This window comes from Calypte anna, chromosome 11 (assembly GCF_003957555.1).
Source record: "Calypte anna isolate BGI_N300 chromosome 11, bCalAnn1_v1.p, whole genome shotgun sequence".
NCBI classification, from domain to species: Eukaryota; Metazoa; Chordata; class Aves; order Apodiformes; family Trochilidae; genus Calypte; species Calypte anna.
The window spans coordinates 19,106,418-19,125,069 of record NC_044257.1 but is presented as its reverse complement, the minus strand read 5'-3'; the positions used below and the strand labels follow the sequence as shown (position 1 = coordinate 19,125,069).

The 18,652-nt window shown below is 65.2% G+C and overlaps 4 protein-coding genes across 7 annotated transcripts; 2 read left to right on the top strand and 2 right to left on the bottom strand.

Annotated features, from left to right (window-relative positions):
• The first annotated feature begins 118 nt into the window (after positions 1-118).
• Positions 119-4,302, top strand: CHMP1A (charged multivesicular body protein 1A). Its single transcript, XM_030457553.1, has 7 exons — positions 119-206; positions 416-435; positions 825-902; positions 1,369-1,515; positions 1,649-1,777; positions 2,023-2,210; positions 2,764-4,302. Exons 1-7 carry the CDS (start codon positions 200-202, stop codon positions 2,783-2,785), a joined length of 591 nt encoding a protein of 196 aa, XP_030313413.1. The 5' UTR covers positions 119-199; the 3' UTR covers positions 2,786-4,302.
• Positions 4,303-4,808: 506 nt separating this feature from the next.
• On the bottom strand, positions 4,809-8,907 carry DPEP1 (dipeptidase 1). 3 transcript variants are annotated; one of them, XM_030457546.1, is made up of 11 exons: positions 8,681-8,907; positions 8,147-8,364; positions 7,176-7,308; positions 6,825-6,957; positions 6,600-6,750; positions 6,437-6,506; positions 6,057-6,233; positions 5,880-5,964; positions 5,715-5,790; positions 5,452-5,587; positions 4,809-5,167 (listed from the first exon to the last, which is right to left on the bottom strand). In XM_030457546.1, exons 1-11 carry the CDS (start codon positions 8,825-8,827, stop codon positions 5,009-5,011), a joined length of 1,485 nt encoding a protein of 494 aa, XP_030313406.1. In that variant the 5' UTR covers positions 8,828-8,907; the 3' UTR covers positions 4,809-5,008. The 3 variants fall into 3 exon arrangements, with proteins under 3 accessions (XP_030313406.1, XP_030313407.1, XP_030313408.1); XM_030457547.1 differs by having other exon boundaries at positions 8,147-8,361; XM_030457548.1 differs by having other exon boundaries at positions 4,811-5,167; positions 8,147-8,275; positions 8,681-8,756.
• Positions 8,908-8,996: 89 nt separating this feature from the next.
• SULT2B1 (sulfotransferase family 2B member 1) lies at positions 8,997-11,171 on the top strand. Of its 2 annotated transcripts, none has more exons than XM_030457551.1 (6): positions 8,997-9,440; positions 9,890-10,058; positions 10,139-10,265; positions 10,339-10,433; positions 10,509-10,689; positions 10,776-11,171. In XM_030457551.1, the coding sequence occupies exons 1-6, from the start codon at positions 9,088-9,090 to the stop codon at positions 10,889-10,891; spliced, it is 1,041 nt and encodes a 346-aa protein (XP_030313411.1). In that variant the 5' UTR covers positions 8,997-9,087; the 3' UTR covers positions 10,892-11,171. The 2 variants fall into 2 exon arrangements, with proteins under 2 accessions (XP_030313411.1, XP_030313412.1); XM_030457552.1 differs by having other exon boundaries at positions 9,231-9,440; positions 9,850-10,058.
• A 1,504-nt stretch (positions 11,172-12,675) lies between these two features.
• Positions 12,676-18,442, bottom strand: CPNE7 (copine 7). Its single transcript, XM_030457557.1, has 15 exons — positions 18,022-18,442; positions 16,251-16,430; positions 16,106-16,180; positions 15,870-15,944; positions 15,338-15,421; positions 15,177-15,266; positions 14,718-14,816; positions 14,448-14,534; positions 14,310-14,369; positions 14,031-14,164; positions 13,838-13,892; positions 13,640-13,691; positions 13,431-13,564; positions 13,081-13,317; positions 12,676-12,813 (listed from the first exon to the last, which is right to left on the bottom strand). Exons 1-15 carry the CDS (start codon positions 18,241-18,243, stop codon positions 12,676-12,678), a joined length of 1,722 nt encoding a protein of 573 aa, XP_030313417.1. The 5' UTR covers positions 18,244-18,442.
• Between the last annotated feature and the right edge of the window lie 210 nt (positions 18,443-18,652).

Here is an 18,652-nt window from a genome sequence, read left to right as displayed (position 1 = left end):
AACGGTTGCTACGCGCGGCTCGGTTCCCATTGGCTCCGTTTGGCCACGCCCCTCCCCGCCCACGCGCCGAACCGACCGCGCCCACGCGTGACCACGCCCCTCTTTGTGACCCCGCCCTGCCCCGCACTCTCGCGAGACGCGCCGCGCGCACCCCGGAAGCGGCTGGGGGACCCGGAAGCGGCGGCGGCGGCGGGACAGGATGGACGGTGAGGACCGGGGACCGGGGACAGGGGACTGAGCTGCTCCGGGGTGTGCCGGGGGTGTGGGGGGGGCGGGGGTCTGCAGCTCGGCCTGATGGGCGGGGCTGGGGCGGGGGCGGGGAGATGGAACCGGAGGCCGGGGACCGGTACCGGTGTTAGGGCCCGGATCCCGGTCCCGGTCCCGCCCCTGACGCTGCGCTCTCCCTCTCTTGCAGACACGCTCTTCCAGCTGAAGGTGAGGGCAGCGGCGGGGCCTTCCGCCGCCTCTTCTCACCGATCGCCGGTGCCGCAGGGACGGTGCTGCCGTCCGCCTCTCCGGGAGGGGTCTGGGGACCGGGGACCCTTCCTCCCGCTGACTCACTCGGGGCGGTGGGAGCCCCGCCGATGCCGGTAGCTGCGGGAAGAGGGAGCTCTTTAGCCGGGTTTGTCCTGCGGGGCTGCTGTTCCCACCCGCTCCGTTCCAGGAGGGGGATAAACGGACTGCCCGGTTCACCGGGAGCCTCCGGGCCCGGGCGGGGAGGGGCAGAGGGCCGGGGCAGCCGCAGCCGGTATCGCTGGGCACGGGAGGCAGCTGGGGCTCTGCCCCCCTGGATCCCAGCACTGACCCCTTTGCTTTCTCCCCAGTTCACAGCGAAGCAGCTGGAGAAACTCTCCAAAAAAGCTGAGAAAGACTCCAAGGCCGAGCAAGCCAAGGTCAAAAAGGTGCGTGGGTGAGTGGGTGTGTGAGTGTGTGAGTGGGTGTGTGGGTGAGTGGGTGAGTGGGTGGGTGAGTGGGTGTGTGAGTGGGTGAGTGAGTGTGTGAGTGGGTGTGTGGGTGAGTGGGTGAGTGAGTGGGTGTGTGAGTGGGTGGGTGTGTGGGTGGGTGAGTGGGTGTGTGAGTGGGTGAGTGAGTGGGTGTGTGGGTAAGTGAGTGGGTGTGTGAGTGGGTGAGTGAGTGGGTGTGTGGGTGAGTGAGTGGGTGTGTGAGTGGGTGGGTGTGTGGGTGGGTGAGTGGGTGTGTGGGTCCTCTGGGGGCTGCTCCCCCACCCCTCACTGCCTCTGCCAGCTCAGCCTCCCAGTGCTGAGCCCCCCCTTGGCATCCCTGTGCCAGGGGCAGGGAGGTGACAGGGCAGCAGGGACAGCTGTCACTGTCACGGGGGGATCTCTGCCACCCCTGTTCCCCTCCCAGGCCCTGCAGCAGAAGAACGTGGAGTGTGCCCGTGTCTATGCAGAGAATGCCATCCGCAAGAAGAACGAGGGGCTCAGCTGGCTGCGCATGGCCTCCCGCGTGGACGCCGTGGCCTCCAAGGTCCAGACAGCAGTGACCATGAAGGGGGTGAGAGGCCTTCTCCTTCCCTACCAACACCCTCCCCATCAGGGGTCCTGCCCAGCCCCTCCGTCCCCTCCTCACCCCAGCAGGGATGTTCCTGCCTCTTAGGGAGCAGCTGTGACACAATCTGCTCTTGCAGGTGACTAAAAACATGGCCCAGGTGACCAAGGCCTTGGACAAGGCCCTGAACGCCATGGACCTGCAGAAGGTGTCAGCAGTGATGGATAAATTCGAGCAGCAGGTTCAGAACTTGGATGTTCACACGTCGGTGAGTGCTGCTGGGGGCTCTGTGCCTCCAGGGACCTCCTGGGACCTCCTGGGACCTCCTAGGACCTCCTGGGACCTGCTGGGTTCCTGCTGGGTCCCTGCTGCCATGGCCTCTGCTGCTGGGACCCCTTGAGCTGTTCTTGGTGTGGCCCCGGGGGGTTGTGCAGCCCCTTCTGTGTCAGGAGGAGCCGGGTTGGGCTGTGAGTGGCTTTGGGGGCAGCGTGGTGACAGCCACGTTTGTCACAGGTGATGGAGGACTCCATGAGCTCGGCCACCACCCTGACCACCCCCCAGGAGCAGGTGGACAGTCTGATCGTCCAGATTGCTGAGGAGAACGGCCTGGAGATCATGGACCAGCTGAGCCAGCTCCCCGAGGGGGCTGCAGCCGTGGGGGAGAGCTCGGTGCGGTCCCAGGAGGACCAGCTCTCCCGGAGGTCAGTTCCCTCACACCCCCCTCACACCCTCCCTGGGGATCCCACACTGAGAGGAAGGGGATGAATTCCCCCCAGGAGATGCCTCAGCCCCCTAGGGCAGGTGCTGAGCCCTCTCTCTCAAGCACAGAGCCCAGAGACCCCCCCGGGCCCCTCTGCAGGCAGGGAGGAGGCTGCTGGGGGCTGTGGGGCCACCTGGGGCCCGCGGATGGGGGTGGGTTTGGCACTCGGCAGCCAGCTCAGTGGTGGGGGGTGGAACAGCCTCTCCCTGCAACTCACACAGCTCCTGCTGCTCCGGGAACGCTCAGCACTGACCTTCAAACAGCTCTGGGAACCTCCTGTCTCCCTGGAACTGCCCCAGGAGAAGGAGCCCGTGAGCTCCCCCACCAGGACCATCTGGGGAGGGAGCAGCCCCCAGGGCTGTGGGTGCAGGGCCGGGTTCCTTCCCGCAGGAGGGAGGGGTTGGGGCAGCAGCTTTCCTGCTGAAGGCTCCTCTGGAATCCCGGCCTTTCCCTGCTCCTCTCACCTCTCTCCCCTCTCCTGCTCTCCCTCCCAGGTTGGCTGCCCTGCGGAATTAAGGTCTCCAGTCACCCCTGTGGACTGCTGCTGGGACTTCCTCACCTCCACCACGTCCTGGCTCCAACCAGTTGGCTGCTCCCTCCTCCAGCAGCACGTCCCCACCTTCAGCCTCTGCTTTTGGGGTGCAGCCATGCTGGTGGGGGGCTCGGAGCAGGGGTGTTCCCTCTGAGCAGGGACGTTCCCTCTCCGGGCTGCAGGGACACTTTGCAGGTTCTGGTTTTGGTGTGGTTTTCCTTTTTTTTGAGGGTTGCTGCTGCTGGTTCCCAGCAAAGTCCCAGCTCCTGGTTTGAACACTGGGAATCCCTCCGGGGGGGTTTCCGGGGGTGCCTCCCCCTTCTCCCTCCTCTCCCGGCAGTGGGAGGGGTTTTCCCGGGGAGCTGGAGCAGGGGGATCCCCTTGGGGATGTCCCCTCCCTCCTGCAGCACTTTGGGAAGGGCTGTGACCCCCCGGGGGGGTTCTGGGAAGGTCAGTGCCTTGCAGGAAGGGGGAGGTGACACGGTGGCCACCACCCCCCGGGCAGGAGCTGTTTGCCACCCCCACCTTCCCCCTCCCCAGCCCCTTGTCCTGCCGGGCCCAGTGTCCCCCCAGCTCCCTGCCACAAAGTGACCTTGGAATGGCTCCTCCTGCCCCGTGCAACCCCCCCTGCCCACCCCGTGCCTGGAAATCCAGCCCCTTCCCACCTCTGGGCCCCCACCTCCAGCCTGGTGGCAGCGATGGCCTCAGCTGTGTCCCCAGATGTCCCCCAGCCAGGTGTGTGTGACAGTGAGGAGCAGCTCTGCCTGGGGGGGGGTGTTTGTGTGTCCCCCCCATCCCCTCCTGCTCCGTGCTCAGAGCAGGGGCTGCTCCCAGGGGCTGCAGGGAACGTGGCTGCTCATCCCTCAGAGCTTTCCCCTGGGGATGGAGCTCTCTGGGCCCCTTCTCCTCCCCCCTTCCCAGGCCCTGCCCGTGCTGGGGGGCGAGGGGAAGCTCCTGGGGAAGGAAGCACCGTTTCCTTTGGCTCTTCACCCGCGGGCCGGTTCCGGAGCCCCCCTGCAGCCTGGCAGCTCCCATCCCTCACTTCCAGAGGGAACTTGAAGGCTGTGCCAGGGGGGGTGGCAGCTCTGGCCCGCAGCAGGGCCACCAGAGCAGCCGTGGGGCCCAGCTCCCCCCACACAACCAGTTTTCACCGTTTTTATCAGTTCTCCTGAGTTTGGTGGCGTTGGCAGAGCGTGGCAGGGAGCGGTGGAGCCGCCTGCCCCCAGCTGGGGAGGGGCCCTGGGGTGGTGACCCTGGGCCAGGAGGTGGCTTTGGGCCACTGAGTTCCTGGTGTGAGGTGGGAGCTTCGTGTTTTGCGTCCCTTCCCAGGGCTACCAGGTCCTGCTGCCTGGGTGTCCCCGTGGGGTGGGGGCCGGGACCCCCGAGCTGCTCCTGCTGTCTGAGGGTCCTGTGGTCTCTGTGGGTTTTTAAAGTTTGTCTTGTTTGCCTTTTTCCTTCTCCCAGCCCTGTTCATCACCTTGAAATAAACAACCTGAACCTCCCCCCGTGGTGGCTGGGGGGGTCTGGGCTGTGATGAGGCCAGGGGGAATAGGGGTGGCCGGGGGGCGACCTTTCCCCAGCAGGATTTTGGGGTGCCCAGCTCCTCTCTCCACCCTTTCCCAAGGGGAGATTCCCCACCTTTTCCCCAGGTCCATCTTCCCATGTCTGTCCCATCCCCACATCCATCTTCTCCCTGTGTCCATCTTGCAGCCACCTCCCTGCACCCATCCCCTGGCCCTGCCCCTCCTGTCCCTCTCCCCGTCCTGTCCCTGTCCCTGTCCCCTCCCGGTGCCAGCACAGCTCCGGGTGTCTCAGACAGTTCGGGAACGCCACGGGAAGGTTGCCGTCCCTCTCCTGCCTCTGTTCCCGCTGCCCAAAGCCGCCCCCGTTCCCAGCTGCCAGCGGAAGCCGCCGAGCAGCTAATTGAGTAGCCGATTAATTAACTGGGAATGATTAATGTCGGCATCCTGCGGAGGCGGCCCCGCAGCCACCCTGCCCGCCTGTCCCCGGGATGTGTCACTGCCGGCGGGGTGACAGCTCTCCCCAGGCACTGCCGGGCTGGGTGGTGGCGGGGCCGTGCCCGGTGACAACCTGCTGGGTGTCCCCAAGGGGTCCCAGGGGGACACAGCGGCCAGTGGTGCTGGAAGCTCGGTTTTATTTGGCTGGAGGGGACATCCCACCGGGCTGGTGCGGGGCTGAGGTGGGTGCTAGGAGAGCAGGGTGGGCACCAGCACCAGCACCAGCAGTGGGATCCGGGCTGTGCCGGCACCGCTGGCGTAGCCATAGCGGGTCCTGCAGGTCCCGTCCAGCTGCTCGAAGGGGATGGGGGAGTCCTGGGCAGCTGTGTCTCGCAGGGACATCTTCACCTGCACCGGGGGGTTGAGGGAAAGATCCCTGTCCCAGTGTCCCTGTGCCACCCGTGTCCCCAGGCACCCCCGTGGCGTGATGATGCAGCATCCCGGCATCCCAGAGCGGTTTGGGTTGGAAGGGACCTTAAAGCCCATCCAGTGCCACCCCCTGCATGGGCAGGGACACCTCCCACCAGCTGAGACACTGCCAGGGATGGGGCAACCTAGGCCAGGGTCTGCTGGATGTCCCTCCTGTCCCTGTGTCCCCACACCCCCACTGGTGCTCCCCGTGCCCCACTCACCTCCTCCACCTTCTCAAAAACACGGAGCAGGTTTTCAGCCAGGGCCATCCTCACCTCTGCCTCCGTCCAGTTCCTGGCCAGCAGCTCAGCCACCAGTGCAGGGTATGTGGAGACGTCCTCCAGGCCAGTGGGGAGCCTGTGCCACCCGCAGCCGTGCTGGGGACAGCCCAGACCCTCCCCACTCCCACACCTCCACCCACCCACGAGGGGGTCGCCCCCCCTCTGCCCGGGGACACTCTGCTGTGTCCCATCCCCTGCTTTACCCTGAGACCCCATCGTAGTCCCCGCCAAAGCCAACGCACTGGGCACCAGCCACCTTCTTCACATGGTCCATGTGGTCTGGGGAGGTGACAGGGTGAGGGAACAGTGGGGGCACTGACAGCCCCCCCCCCATCTCCAGAGACTGCCAGACACCATCCCCATCTCACCTGCCACGTCTGCCAGTGTGGCCGTGTCCCTGCATGTCACGTAGCCATTGTAGAAGTTGACCATCACCAGGCTGCCCGTGGAGGCCTGGGGGCGAGGTGGCCCTGAGCCCCTTGGTGGCACTGAGCCTAGTGGCCCCCCCAGTCCCCTCCCTGCCCCTGCCATGCCCTGGTGCTCACCACCATCCCCAGCACATCATCTGGCACGTTGCGGCGGTGCGGGCAGAGGCTGTAGGCAGAGGAGTGGCTGAAGATGACGGGGGCTTTGGAGAGGTTCAGCACCATCTTCATGGTCTCCACTGAGACATGAGCCAGGTCCACGATCATGCCCAGGCGGTTCATCTCCTCCAGCACCAGCTGCAGGGATGGGGATGGGGACAGGGACAGGGTGGGTGAGGGGTATGCAGGCACTGTGACAGCCCCACATGGGGGGACACTGCACCCAGGGCACCCACTGCTGGGCTTAACACCTCAGCACTGTGCTGGTGGGTGCTGGTACCATGTCCTCCCACCCCAGCCACTGCTCCCAGGTGCCACCATCACCCCCTGTCCCTCCTCACCTTCCCAAATGATGAGAGCCCGTGGTGCTGGGCTGGCTCATCCCCAGTGTCCACCAGCCAGTTGTCAGCCCTGCAGAGCAGGGACAGCATCAGGATGGCCCCCGGCCACTCGCCCCAGCCCCCCCGCTGTCCCCGTCACCCCATCCCCCAGCGGGGGTGCTACCAGGGGGTGTTGCAGCTGTGGGTGAGGGTCATGTAGCGCACTCCCAGGTGGTAGAAGGTTCTCAGGACACCCAGGCTGCTGTCGATGGAGTGCCCGCCCTCCACCCCCATGAGGCTGGCGACCTTCTGGCTCTGGAAAGCCCGACGGATGCCTGGGGGGGGCATCAGTGAAGATGGGCACCCCCCCATCTCCTGGCACCCCCCGGTCCCCTGGGGTGCTGCTCACCGGTGCTGTCGGTGACACAGGTGAAGGTGTCGGGGTAGAGCTGGCAGATGCGGTGCACGACATCGATCTGCTCCAGCGTGCGCCTCACCGCGTCCTTGTCCTGCGTCTTGCAGGGCACGTACACCGACCAGAACTGCCCGGGGTGGCACTGGGTGACCACGGGGGACACGGACCCCAACCCACTGCCACCATCCCACAGCCTCTTCCCCTCTCAGTGCCTACCCTAGTGTCCCCTCCCCATCCCGGTGCCCACCCCCGTGTCCCCCCCAGTGCCCCCTGTCCACCCTGGTGCCCACCCTGGTGCCCACCCTGGTGCCCACCCTGGTGTCCCTGCCAGCCCAGCTGCCTCACCTGCCCCCCCACGTGCCCGCGGCGCAGTTTGGGGATGTTGGTGTGGGTGCCATTCAGCAGGGTGAGGTTGGCTTCTGGCAGCCTCAGCTGATTGTTGAACCTCGAGAGGAGCTGCCAGGGCAGGTCATTGTGCCTGGGCAGGGGAGAGGGGGGAGTCAGGAGTTTGTCTGTCTGGCTGTCCGTCTGGCTGTCCATCTCCCTGTCTGACTGCCCACCCATCACCACTTATCATAGAATTACCATCAGCCAGGTTGGAAAGGACCTTTGAGATCCTCAAGTCCAGCCCTTGATCCACTACTGCTGTGATTCCCAGCCCATGGCACTCAGTGCCACATCCAGGCTCTTCTTAAAAACCTCCAGGGATGGAGAATTCACCAGCCCCTGGGCAGCCCATTCCAATGCCTGATCACCCTCTCTGTATCCATCATCCCTCCATTCATCCATCCATCCATCACTCACCCTCTGGTCTGTGCGTCCACCCACCTGTGAAAAGCCACCCAAGTGGCTCCTCCAGCCAGGAGCCACAGACAAGTCCCCCCCCCAGGTGACAGCCCCATGTGGGACCCCCTTTGCCAGCTGGCAGGGAGCTGGGAGGAGGTTGCGTGCACCCCTCCACCACCATCCCCACTCAGCCCTGAAACAGGAACATCACTGTCACTGCTCTGGGGACATCACCACCATGAGGATGTTAACACCACAGATACGCCATCACCATGGCGATGTTGCCACCACAGGGGTGTCACCACCAGTTGTCCCCAAGTGGAGACTTCCCCTGGTACAACCTGGCCTTTGGCTTCCCATCACCCTTCCCTGTCCCGGGGATCCCCCAGGAGATCTGTCCCCCCACAACCCTTGGGTGCCCAGCACGGGGATCTCCCAGCAGAGCCACCAGGCTGGGGGTTTCTGGCAGGGTTTTTCTCTGACTGCTGGAGCAACCAGATGCAAGGTGGGTCCAGGCAACCTTTGCTCACCCATCGATGACCGGCGTGGTGGCCATGATGCGCTCGGCCTCCTCCCGGTGATTCTGCCCGGCGCAGCAAAGCACCGCTGCCAACACCAGCACCAACACCCTGCCAGCTGGCATCTTCACCCACTCAGTGCTGGGACGACCTGTTGTCACTACCAGGAGCCTGCCAAGTGCCCCCAAGCTCCGGGTCGGCAGCCTCAGCTCAACCTCCGCTCCCTCCTGCTGTAAATAAATAACCAGGACCCGCGGCCATCACCCCACCCTGGAGCCCAACACCCCAGCTCTGGCACTGCCGGGCTCCCCCATCCCGGCCCCGGCGGTGGGGCTGTGCTGGGGCCTCCCGGCATGGCTGTGGTGACGCTCCCCGTCCCACTAACACAGCCCAGATTTCTTCTTTTGGTTGGGAGTGTGCCAGTCCCATCGCCGCCTTGGCCTCCCCGACACCGGCACCCCCAGCCCACCACCAGCACCCCCTCTGGTCCCCCACCAGGACCCCCATGCCCAGTGGTGGGACCTGGCACCCCTGTCCCCCACTCACCCTGTCCCCGAAGCTCTGGGGCAGCTGCTGCCTGGGACGGCTCTGGAAGATGTTTTCCGGCTTGCGTGCTGGCGGAGGGGCTGGGACGTCTCCGGCCACCCCAGAGCCACCCCCCGGCATGGAAAGGGGTTGGCACAGACATGCCATGGGGCTGCTGATGTCTGCCAGGAGCCCCACGCTCCTGCCACAGTGTGGCGTGCGGGGAAACTGAGGCACGCATTGGCTCGGAGCTCACCCTGGGAACAACCCTGGCTGGTGGCGATGTCACGCGTGGGACACCAGGTAACAGCACAGAGCCACGGGGGAGGCTCTGCTCCTCATCCCCAGGGTGGGTACCCCTTCCGTGGGGCTAGCATCACCAAACCCCCACATCCCCTGGATCTCTTGGAGGGGGGGTGTCTGGCCGCATGGGACCCCCGGGTGGTCCCTGCCGTGGGCTGTCCCCACGCGGGGCTGTCCCGCAGCCCGCGCTCTCCCGGCGCTGGCCCCCGCGGTGCCGGATCCTTGGCCCCTCGGCAGGAATGTGCCGGGGGGGCCGTCCCCCCTCCCGCCGGGGCTCTCCTTCCTCTTTCGCAGCTTATTTAAAGGCGGAGGCGGCGGGACCCGGGAGCGGCCGGGCCCATGGAGCGCCTGGGGGTGACAGAGACCTTCGCGGGGGTGTCCCTGCCCGGGCACCTCCACACCCAGGAGTCCCTCGCCTTCGCTGCCACCTTCCACTTCAGCCCCACCGACGTGCTCATCGCCACCTACCCCAAATCGGGTGAGGGACGGGGGGGGGACACTGGGTCAGGGGGGTAAGGAGGGGGTACGGGGGGTAGGGGCAGCAGGGGTCGGGACCCTCAAGCTGGAGGCAGGGGGCACGGGCAGGCTCTGGAGGCATGATCCAGCACTGCTGGCATAGCTGGGGGGAACCGGCTCCTTGCCCCACCCAACCCTGGCCCACAGCTCCCACTCCACCAAAACTCCTGCTCTGGGTGGGGGAGAGGGCACCCTGACACCTTCCTCTGCCCTCTGCTGTCCCCAGCCCTAGACTGGGGTGACTGGGGTCCCACACGGCACAGCCATGGGTACCATGCCATGCCGTGCCATGCCATGCCATGCCATGCCATCTTGTGTCAGTCTGTGTCGTGCTGTGTGCTGCCATCTCGTGCCTTGACACCTGTCCCCAGGCACCACCTGGATGCAGGAGATCCTGACGCTGATGTTCAGCCGTGGGGACATCCTTCCGGCCAAGACCATCCCCAACTGGGAGCGGGCCCCCTGGCTGGAGCAGATCTACAGCCGGGACGCCCTGCCTGAGCCCGCTGCCCACCGCCTCATCACCACCCATCTGCCTGCCCACGTCCTGGCCCCCGCCCTGCGCCGGGCCAAGGCCAAGGTGAGGGGTAGGGGGCATTGGGGTCCCCCCGGGACTCCCCACAGCCAGGGGATTGCTGGGGGCTGACCATGTCCCCCCAGGTGATCTACGTGGCCAGGAACCCCAAGGACGTCGCCGTCTCCTTCTACCACTTCCACCGCTTGGCCAAGTTCCTGCCTGACCCCAGTTCCTTTGACTCCTTCCTGACGCAGTTTCTTGAGGGCACTGGTAAGGCTGGGGGTCCCTCCCGGGGTGCTGGGGCTTGGCTAGGGCCCCCCCCTCACTCCTCACCTCCCTCCAGTGCAGTATGGCTCCTGGTTTGACCACGTCAAGGGCTGGCTGGGCCAGCGGCAGCTCCTGGACATCTTCTATGTCACCTACGAGGAGCTGCACCAGGTGATCCCCCCTGTGTGACCCCCATCCTTGTCCCCATCCCTAACGCTGTCGAGGTGACAGCCCTCTCTGCTGCAGGACCTGTGTGGCACAGCGCAGCGGATCGGAACCTTCCTGGGCTGCCCGCTGGGTCCGGAGACACTGAGAGCCCTGGGGGAGCACTGCAGCTTCGCCTCCATGAGGGACAACTCCATGACCAACTACACCCTCATCCCCCCCGAAATCATGGACCACAGCCAGGGCCGCTTCATGAGGAAAGGTGAGGGCTGGGGATGGGCTGGGGAGGGGACACAGTGGGGACATGGCAGCCCTGGCTGCAGCCTCCCTGTCCCCTCTGTCCCACAGGCGTGGTGGGGGATTGGCGGGACCACTTCACCCCCCAGCAAAACGCCCTCTTCAACCGCCGCTACCAGGAGGAGATGGGGGAGCTGGAGCTGCCCGCCCGCTGGCCCATGGCATGAGCCACGCCACAAGAGGAGTGGACCCCCCCACGGCCACTGAGCCCCACCGTGGGGGGGGGTCACTGCAGGGACACCCCCTCAGCACCCTCCATAACTTATAAACCCCTCACACATCACCCCAGGGGGACACGTTGGCTGCCACCACTGTCACCACGACACCTCCCACGGGGACTGTTGCAGCCAGGCACGGCAGCTCCCCCCACAGCCCTCCTCCCCTCTGGGGCTGGGGTGTGTGGCCATGACCCCTTTTCCTCCTCACGGAAATAAATATTTATTGCAGTTCCCATCCCGGCCGCGCGTTCCCAGGGTGGGGGTGAGAAGCGGAGCCGGGAAGTGCTCGGTGTTATCAGGAGCTGCAATCGGGGTGGGGACCCCTCCCCAGGGACCGTCTCTGCCTGGGGGGGCAATGGCCAGGAGGGCAGTCGGGCTCTGCTGTGGGGTCACAGCACCCCACACCGTGCCGGGGTTGCCGGCAGAGCCCGGGGCATGGAGCTGTCTCCTGTGGCAGCACCGGGGCTGCCAGACCCTACGTGCAGCCCCCGAGATCCCCCCAGACCTGGTGACCCCTGCCCAGATTCTGCAACCCCCCCAGGCACCTCTGCTCCCCCTTACCAGTGTTCCCTGCACCCCAATCCTCCCCCATTCCCCTGTCCCCTATTCGTCCCCTCCTCTGCCCCCTCACACTGCCTGGGGGGGTCCGCAGCCCCCTGCCCAGCCCAGCTGGATGCCGCCCCTCTTCCACCCCCTCCCACCCCCCCAGGCTGCTTGCAGCGTCAATAATTAACCCCGGTGTTAATTAACCAGCCCTAGCAGGGGGGTAGGGTAGAGTGGGACCTTTGCCAGGGTTTGGGTGTCCCTGGGGACACCGGCACCACCACCACCACCCCGCCCATGGGGTCCCGGGGGGGTGGCAGCCCCCTGCCCGTGCCCAGCCGCATGCCCATCGGGTTTCCATGGCAACCGCTGCTCTCCGCTTTTTGGGAGCTGAATCGAGAACTATAAATACGGAGCTGGGCGGGGCGGGCAGTGCTGGCACCCAGGGTGTCAGCAGTGTCCCCAGAACCGGGCTCGGTGACACCCAACGTGGCCCCTGACCTGTGGCAGCCCCCGGTCCCAAGTCTTAGGTCCCGTGGTGGCCTTGGGTGGATGTCACCTCCCCAGGAGCATCTGCCAGCACCGGGATGGTGACACAGCGTGTGACATGGGGTGAACGACACAGGGCACAGTGCCACACGGGATGGGACGGGGTGGGTGGCACAGGGCACAGTGTCACACGAGATGGGATGGGTGGCACAGGGCACAGTGTCACACTGCTCAGGGGACATGGTGAGGGGCACAGTGTCCCAGAGGCATGTGCCAGGCAGGGCAGGAGGAAGGTGTGTGGCATGGTGGTGGCACAGTGACACTCTGCCTGTCCCCTGCCCACGGGGGCGTTGGCGCCCACAGACCAGTCAGAGTGGGCATGGGGGTCGGTTGCTTTATTGGGGGTCCCCCCCATGTTTTTGGGGGGGTGGGGTTCATCATGCAGCTGCCAAATGACATCACAGCAACAGAGAAGCAGGGACCGAGGGGACAGCAGGGACAGGGGGTGTGGGTGACAGGACACGGACCCCTGGGACTGGGCAGTGCCCCGGTGAGGCAGAGGGGGTGGATGGGGGCACCGGGACTGTCCCTGTGTCCCTGGCCAGGTGACAGCTCCTGGTGTCCCCCTCCACAGTGCAGGGGGTGGGGGGCACGGTGGGGCAGGGCCCCAGGGGGGGATTTTGGGGGTCCCATAGGGGGTTTCATTGGGGTGAGGCCAGGTCGGTGTCGGGGGTGCGGGGTGGGGGGCAGCGGGGGGGGAAGGCTTTGTAGCTGTAGTACTCCACCACCTGCTTGGGCACCTCTGCCAGAACACACTTGGCCAGCGCTGTCGGGGATGCCTGCAGGACAGGGGACAGAGGGGGGACAGTGTGGGGGACACCAGGTGAGGCAGGACACAGTGTCACCTGCAGAGCACCTGTGTACTGCCGTGGGGAGAGGAGGGGACAGAGGGACCCCCAGTGTCCTGTTTCTGTTCCTGGACTCCCAGGAGGGGACAGGAGGGAAGGGATGGGAGAGGACAGGAGAGGAGAGAAGGACTCTCAGTGCCCACTCATGTTCTGAAACTCCTGAGAGGGGACGGGAGGACCCCCCAGTGTCCTACTTACGTTTTTGAAGTCTCGGAAAGGGACGAACTGGACGATGTCCCTCAGGACGGGCTCTCCCTTGGGGGAACGCAGGACACCATCATCTCCATCCAGGATCTGCATGTCGGTGAAGTCGGCGTTGCCCACCCCCACGATGATGATGGACATGGGCAGGTAGGAGGCACGGACGATGGCCTCCCGCGTGTCTGCCATGTCTGTCACCACCCCGTCCGTCAGGATCAGCAGGATGAAGTATTGCTGAAGGGGGATTGAGAAGATGCTCGGGGGGGGCTCTGCTCCCACCTGGGAGCATCCACAAGTGGCACAAGGGTGCCTGGTCTCAGCCCAGAGCCCACCCGCTGGGTCTGTACCGAAGCCTCCTTGGTCCTCTCCTCGTCGGCTGCCACACGAGCTACCTTGGAGATGATGGGGGCCACGTTGGTGGGGCCATAGAGCTGGATTTTGGGCAGGCAGCTCTGGTAGGACTCCACAACGCCCTGGATTCCTGGAGGGGGGACAGCAGAGGTGAGAAGGGGCAGCATTGGGCCCTGGCACAGGGTGGGGGTGGTGCTGGACTCACCTTCACACTCATCGTTGTCAGGGTTGAAGTTGATGGCAAAATCATGGGAGACCTGGAGGGTGAGAGGGGAGGGGGCCACCGATACCCACCCACCCACCATTGCCCCCGGTGCCCTGGGAGCAACCACTAAGGGTGTCTGGAGGGATGGGTGCATCTCTGGGGTCCCACGAGTCCCCAGCACCACAGCCACCCCCTCACCTCATACTTGGGGGGGATCCTTGCACCAAAGCCCAGAGCTGAGAACTTCTTATCACTGTGAGGGAAGAGGTGTGAGGTGGCCAGCACCCCCTGGGTGTCCTGGCACTAGGGTGGCCATCACCAGGGTGTCATGGCCCTAGGGTGACAACCACAGGGGTGTCCTAGCCCTGTGGGACTGGCTGGAGCCACCAACCTGTCGTAATCCTGACAGATCTCCCCCACAGCCACCAGTGCCTTGAGGTACTCGTTGGGCTGGTAGGGGTTGATGTAGTGCAGGGAGCAGCTGTTCCGGGGGTCCCCGTTGGAGGCTGTGAAGTCGATGGCCACCTGGGACAGGGGTGGTGGTGGTGGTGAGGGTCCTCTGGACCTTTGCCAGCCCCAATTGCTGGCCCCATGGGACCAGGGATGGTGCATAGCCAAGAGCCAGAGCTCCTGCCCGGTGCTTATTCTGGGGAGGGGGGACATGGCTGACCGTGAAGTGGATCTGGCAGCCGCCCATGATGTAGTCCAGGAAGGAGTAAACTCTGTGGATCTGCCAGAGGGAGCTGTGTCAGCAGGTCCTGCCCCACAGCCACCCACGGCAGGGCAGCTCCAGGCAGGCAGAACTCACCTTCAGGTCCAGCAGCACCACCACCCCCGAGTTCTTGTAGTTCCGCTTCTTGATCTTGTACTTGGGGTTCACACAGTCCCACTGCACCTGTGGCACCAACCACCCACGCTGGCACCCCCCACCCCAGACCCATATGGGACCCCAAACCTCCCCTGTCCAGAGCCACCAACTCCTCCTCAAACAGGAGAGAACACTCCCAAACTCAGAGAAGGAGCCTCCTGGAATAGGATCTGATGACCCCACAGCCCATCCCCGTGTCCCCACACCCACCTTGTTCTCTCCCATGGCCTTCTGCATCTCCTCAAAGGTGGTGAAGAACTCCCCGATGAAGTCGTGTTTGCCCCGCGAGTCGTAGTCCCACACCACGCACTGCCATGGGGCACAGCTCAGACCCCACGGGCAGCACCCAGACAGGGGCCCACAGCCCCACCACCACCCCTTGCCATTGTCCTCAGTGGGTTGGGGTCTCCAGTGGGCTGGGGGGTTTCTGGTGGGTTGGGGTCCCCAGGTGGTTGTGTCCTTGGTAAGTTGGGGTCTCCAGGGTGTTGGGTCCCTGGTGGGTTGGGGTTTCTGGTGGGTTGGGGTTCCCAGGTGGTTGGGTCCCTGATGGGTTGAGGTCTCCAGGGGTTTGGAATCTCTGGTGGGTTGGGGTCCCCATCAAGGCCATGGGGGAGCCAGGGGCCAGGTGACCGTGGGGCAGGGATGGGGGTTCCCAGTGTCCTTCCTCACCCTCAGCTTCCTCTTCTCATCGCAGCTGCAGAGTGAGTTGAGGGAGACCTTGAAGGGCTCCCAGATGGGGCTGAGGTTGTTCTTCACCACCTGGGGGGCAAGGGCCTGAGCAGGGCCGAGCGGCGCCGGGGTGTCCGCGGCCGGGCCCCACCAGGGCTCACCTCGGTGCGGTACACCAGCTGCTCCCCACCATCAGCATCCAGGCGGTAGATCTCCAGGAAGGGATCTGACTTGCTGAAGAGGTCCTGGAGGAGGGAGGACGGGGCAGAGCATGAAATCACGGAATCCCAGAGTGGTTTGGGTGGAAAGGGACCTTAAAATCACCCAGTGCCCCCCCTGCCATGCCCAGGGACACCTCCCACAGCCCAGGGTGCTCCAAGCCCCATCCAGCCTGGGCTGAGACACTGCCAGGGATGGGGCAGCCACAGCTTCTCTGGGAAACCTGGGACAGGGGCTCAGTGCCCTCACAGGGAAGAATTTCTCCCCAAGATCTCCTCTCCATCTCCTCTTATGAAGCTGGAAACCCTTCCCCCTCATCCCAGGCCCTTGTCCAAAGTCCTTCCCCAGCTTTCCTGGAGCCCCTTCAGGCACTGGCTGGTGCTCCACATTCTCCTTGAAGCCTTTTCTCCCCAAGGCTGAACAACCTCAGGGCATCACCTGCCCTGCCCTCCCTGCCCTTGACACCCATGTCACCTTGTCATCCAGCTTCTTGGCCCGGAAGGCGAGCTCCACGTAGCCATTGTTGCCCGAGATCTCCTCTGAGATGACCTGCCAGGAGAGGTGGCCATGGGAGAGGGGGTTCAGCACCCAGTATGGCTTTGTCCCCCTTCCTTCCCTATCTGCAGACACCTTTGTGCCACAGCTTGGTGCCACCACAGTGTCCCTGCTTAGTGGCACCCCCGTGGCCCATCCCAGGCTTGGCCACTCACCGTGATGGTGGACTTGCCCGCGAACTTCCCGTACTTGAGGAACAGCGGCTTCGTCACCCGCTTCTGTGCCACGATCTGCAAGAGCCGGGGCTCAGGGCACTGGCGGGTGTCCCCAGGGTGGGGGCACAGTGTCCCCCAGCCTCACCTGCCCCACGGTGCACTCCATGCCCCCCAGGAAGTCATCGTCGTGTGTGCCCAGGTCGTGGCCATGGCTGTCGTACACCTCGAACCGCAGCTTCTGCACCTCCTCGAAGTAGTAATCAACCGTGAAGATCTTGGCGAAGACGGGGTTGAGGTTGCTCTTGATGACCTCGCTGCGGTCCACCTGCACAGCAGGAGCTCAGCTGGGGGTGTGGGGATGGAGCCCAGCTCTGGGGCAGAGTCAGGGTCAGCGGAGCTGCCCAGGACCACGGGATGCCAAAGCTCACTGGGAGCTGGGCACGGGGACATGGGGACACAGGCACAAAGAATGCAGAGATGAGAGATGCCCCCTCCAGAGCTCAGAATGAGCCTCATGGTCAGACCAAGGGGACACTGCCTCTGTCCCCCTCTTTGCCCCAGCTCTGCTCACGGCAACAGGACAGTGACCAGGATGAGACCCTGAGCTCCCAACCCAGGGCTGGGGGCCACTGGCCACCATGGCCACCATGGCCCTGGCAGGTGCTCAGTGTCCCCCCAGCCGTGCTGGCAGCCGACAGCAGCTCCCAGGAGCCTCCCCCACAGCCCATCCCTGCCAGCGTTGACTCAACAGGACACATCCTGGCCAGGGCACCCTGCCAGCCCCCCAGCCCCTGCCCGCCCACCGACTGCCCAGCCCGCACCCAGCGCTGCTCCCGGGCCACCCCCCGCAGCTCTGCAGGGACAGGGGACCCGGACACCCCAGCACCTCCAGTGACAACCCGGGGGTCCGGGGCTGTCAGCTCTTGGAGCCAGGGGGCAGCGGCTGCACAGGGCTGGGGGACACGCGGTGGCAGGGACAGGGAGGGGACAGCTCACAGAGCCCCTCCGAAGGGTGGCCCCGGGGGAGCCCGCTTGGCTCTTGTGTCTGCAGACGGTGGCACAGGAGGGTACCTGTGTCTTGGCACGGTACCGCTGGCCCAGGGCCCCTCGCTGCCCACCCTGGGTCGGGCTCTGACGGAGCCGCTGACCCGCAGGGGGATTTAGTGCGGGAGCTGCCGGCTGAGCCGCGGGGAGCAGCGAGCGCCAGAGCCAGCCCGGAGCTGAGCCGGGCCGGAACCCTGCCAACACCAGGGCCCCTCAGTTGTGACACCAGGAGCTGCCCAGGCTCCGGGTGTTGCCCTGAGCAGGATAAGACCCGGGGGTGGATGAAGTGTCCCTTGTCCCCGTGGACCCACACTGGAGCCTGGCAGCGTGGGCATCCCAATCCCCGTCCCTGCCAGAGCCACGGGGAACCCGGGGGTCTCCACTCTCCCCACATGCTGCTGGGTGTCCCACAGTGCCCTGCCAGCCCTGTACCCTGCACCTTGCAAGCACCCTCCTCTGTGTGCCCCTGGCACCCTACCCTCCATTCTGCACTACTTTCTGCACCTTGCACCCCACTCTACCACCTTCTGCACCCTACACCCTGTTCTCACCTTACAGCCCCATTTTCCACCCTCTCCTGCACCTTGCACCCTGCAGCCCTGTTCTCCACCCTGCCCTTCACCTTGCACCCTGCTCTGCATCATCCCCTGCAGCCCTGTTTCCCATCCTCTTCTCCATCTGGCACCCTGCTCTCCACACTACACCCTGCACAGTGGCTCCTGCCACAGGGATTCCAGCCCCCACCCTGGGGCTGTCTCCACTCCCATACCAGAGACACAAACCCCACACCCAGCACCTCACACCCAGCCCTGTCACCTCTCTGGTGACAGCCCAGCCGCGGTGGGTAACGGGGTTGCCCCCCACCCTCCTACCTCTGTCCACTGGCCCTGGGTCTGCATCAGCAGCAGGACGCAGGGGTCCGACTTGTTGAGAGTGTCACGATCCAGGAGGTGTTTGCAGCTCACCCGCAGCTCCACCTTGGCCAGCACAGCCAGAGGGGCCTGGGCACAGGGCTCGGGCTCGCCCATGGTGGCCCTGGCACGGTGTGCAGCTGGGGGGATGGGGGGGCAGGCAGCCCCGTGGGTGAAGGGCATAGGGGGGAGTGGGGTGGCACGGGGGTGATGCTGCCTTGAGTGCTGTCAGGGAGCTGGGCAGGCACCACTCATGCCCGGGGCATGTCACCCCACAGTGCCAGGGTAGGGACGGGGTGGCAGCAGGGGATGATGGGCTGCTGTGGTGGGATAATGCTCCAGCGGGTGCAGGAGACCCCTGGGACTCTGCTCCGAGGTGGGGTGGCTGGTTCTGGTCCTGGTGGCTCCGTAGTGTCCTGTAAGGTGGTGAAGCACAAGGGGGGGTAAGCCAGAGCCAGGTGACCCCTCCTGACACTGTGTGTCCCCAAGTGCCAGCCACCCCCACAGGCAGCCAGGGGTCCCACGGGGCTGTGCCCAGCTTAATTCCAGTTCCATTGTGTGGCAGGATGAGGCTTGTGGGGAAGGGGCACTT

Coding starts and splice junctions, on each gene's coding strand:
- CHMP1A (XM_030457553.1), top strand. Junction 436..824: donor ACACGCTCTTCCAGCTGAAG/GTGAGGGCAGCG, acceptor CTTTCTCCCCAG/TTCACAGCGAAGCAGCTGGA. Junction 2,211..2,763: donor GAGGACCAGCTCTCCCGGAG/GTCAGTTCCCTC, acceptor TCTCCCTCCCAG/GTTGGCTGCCCTGCGGAATT.
- SULT2B1 (XM_030457551.1), top strand. CDS start 9,088: ATGGGACCCCCGGGTGGTCCCTGCCGTGGGCTGTCCCCACGCGGGGCT. Junction 9,441..9,889: donor CGCCACCTACCCCAAATCGG/GTGAGGGACGGG, acceptor GCTGATGTTCAG/CCGTGGGGACATCCTTCCGG. Junction 10,266..10,338: donor GCAGTTTCTTGAGGGCACTG/GTAAGGCTGGGG, acceptor ACCTCCCTCCAG/TGCAGTATGGCTCCTGGTTT.
- CPNE7 (XM_030457557.1), bottom strand. CDS start 18,243: ATGCCCTTCACCCACGGGGCTGCCTGCCCCCCCATCCCCCCAGCTGCA. Junction 14,817..15,176: donor ATGAGAAGAGGAAGCTGAGG/GTGAGGAAGGAC, acceptor GCCCCATGGCAG/TGCGTGGTGTGGGACTACGA. Junction 13,893..14,030: donor ATCTGTCAGGATTACGACAG/GTTGGTGGCTCC, acceptor CTTCCCTCACAG/TGATAAGAAGTTCTCAGCTC.
- DPEP1 (XM_030457546.1), bottom strand. CDS start 8,827: ATGGCATGTCTGTGCCAACCCCTTTCCATGCCGGGGGGTGGCTCTGGG. Junction 6,234..6,436: donor GGCTCTCATCATTTGGGAAG/GTGAGGAGGGAC, acceptor CCATCCCTGCAG/CTGGTGCTGGAGGAGATGAA. Junction 5,965..6,056: donor ATGATGTGCTGGGGATGGTG/GTGAGCACCAGG, acceptor CCTCGCCCCCAG/GCCTCCACGGGCAGCCTGGT.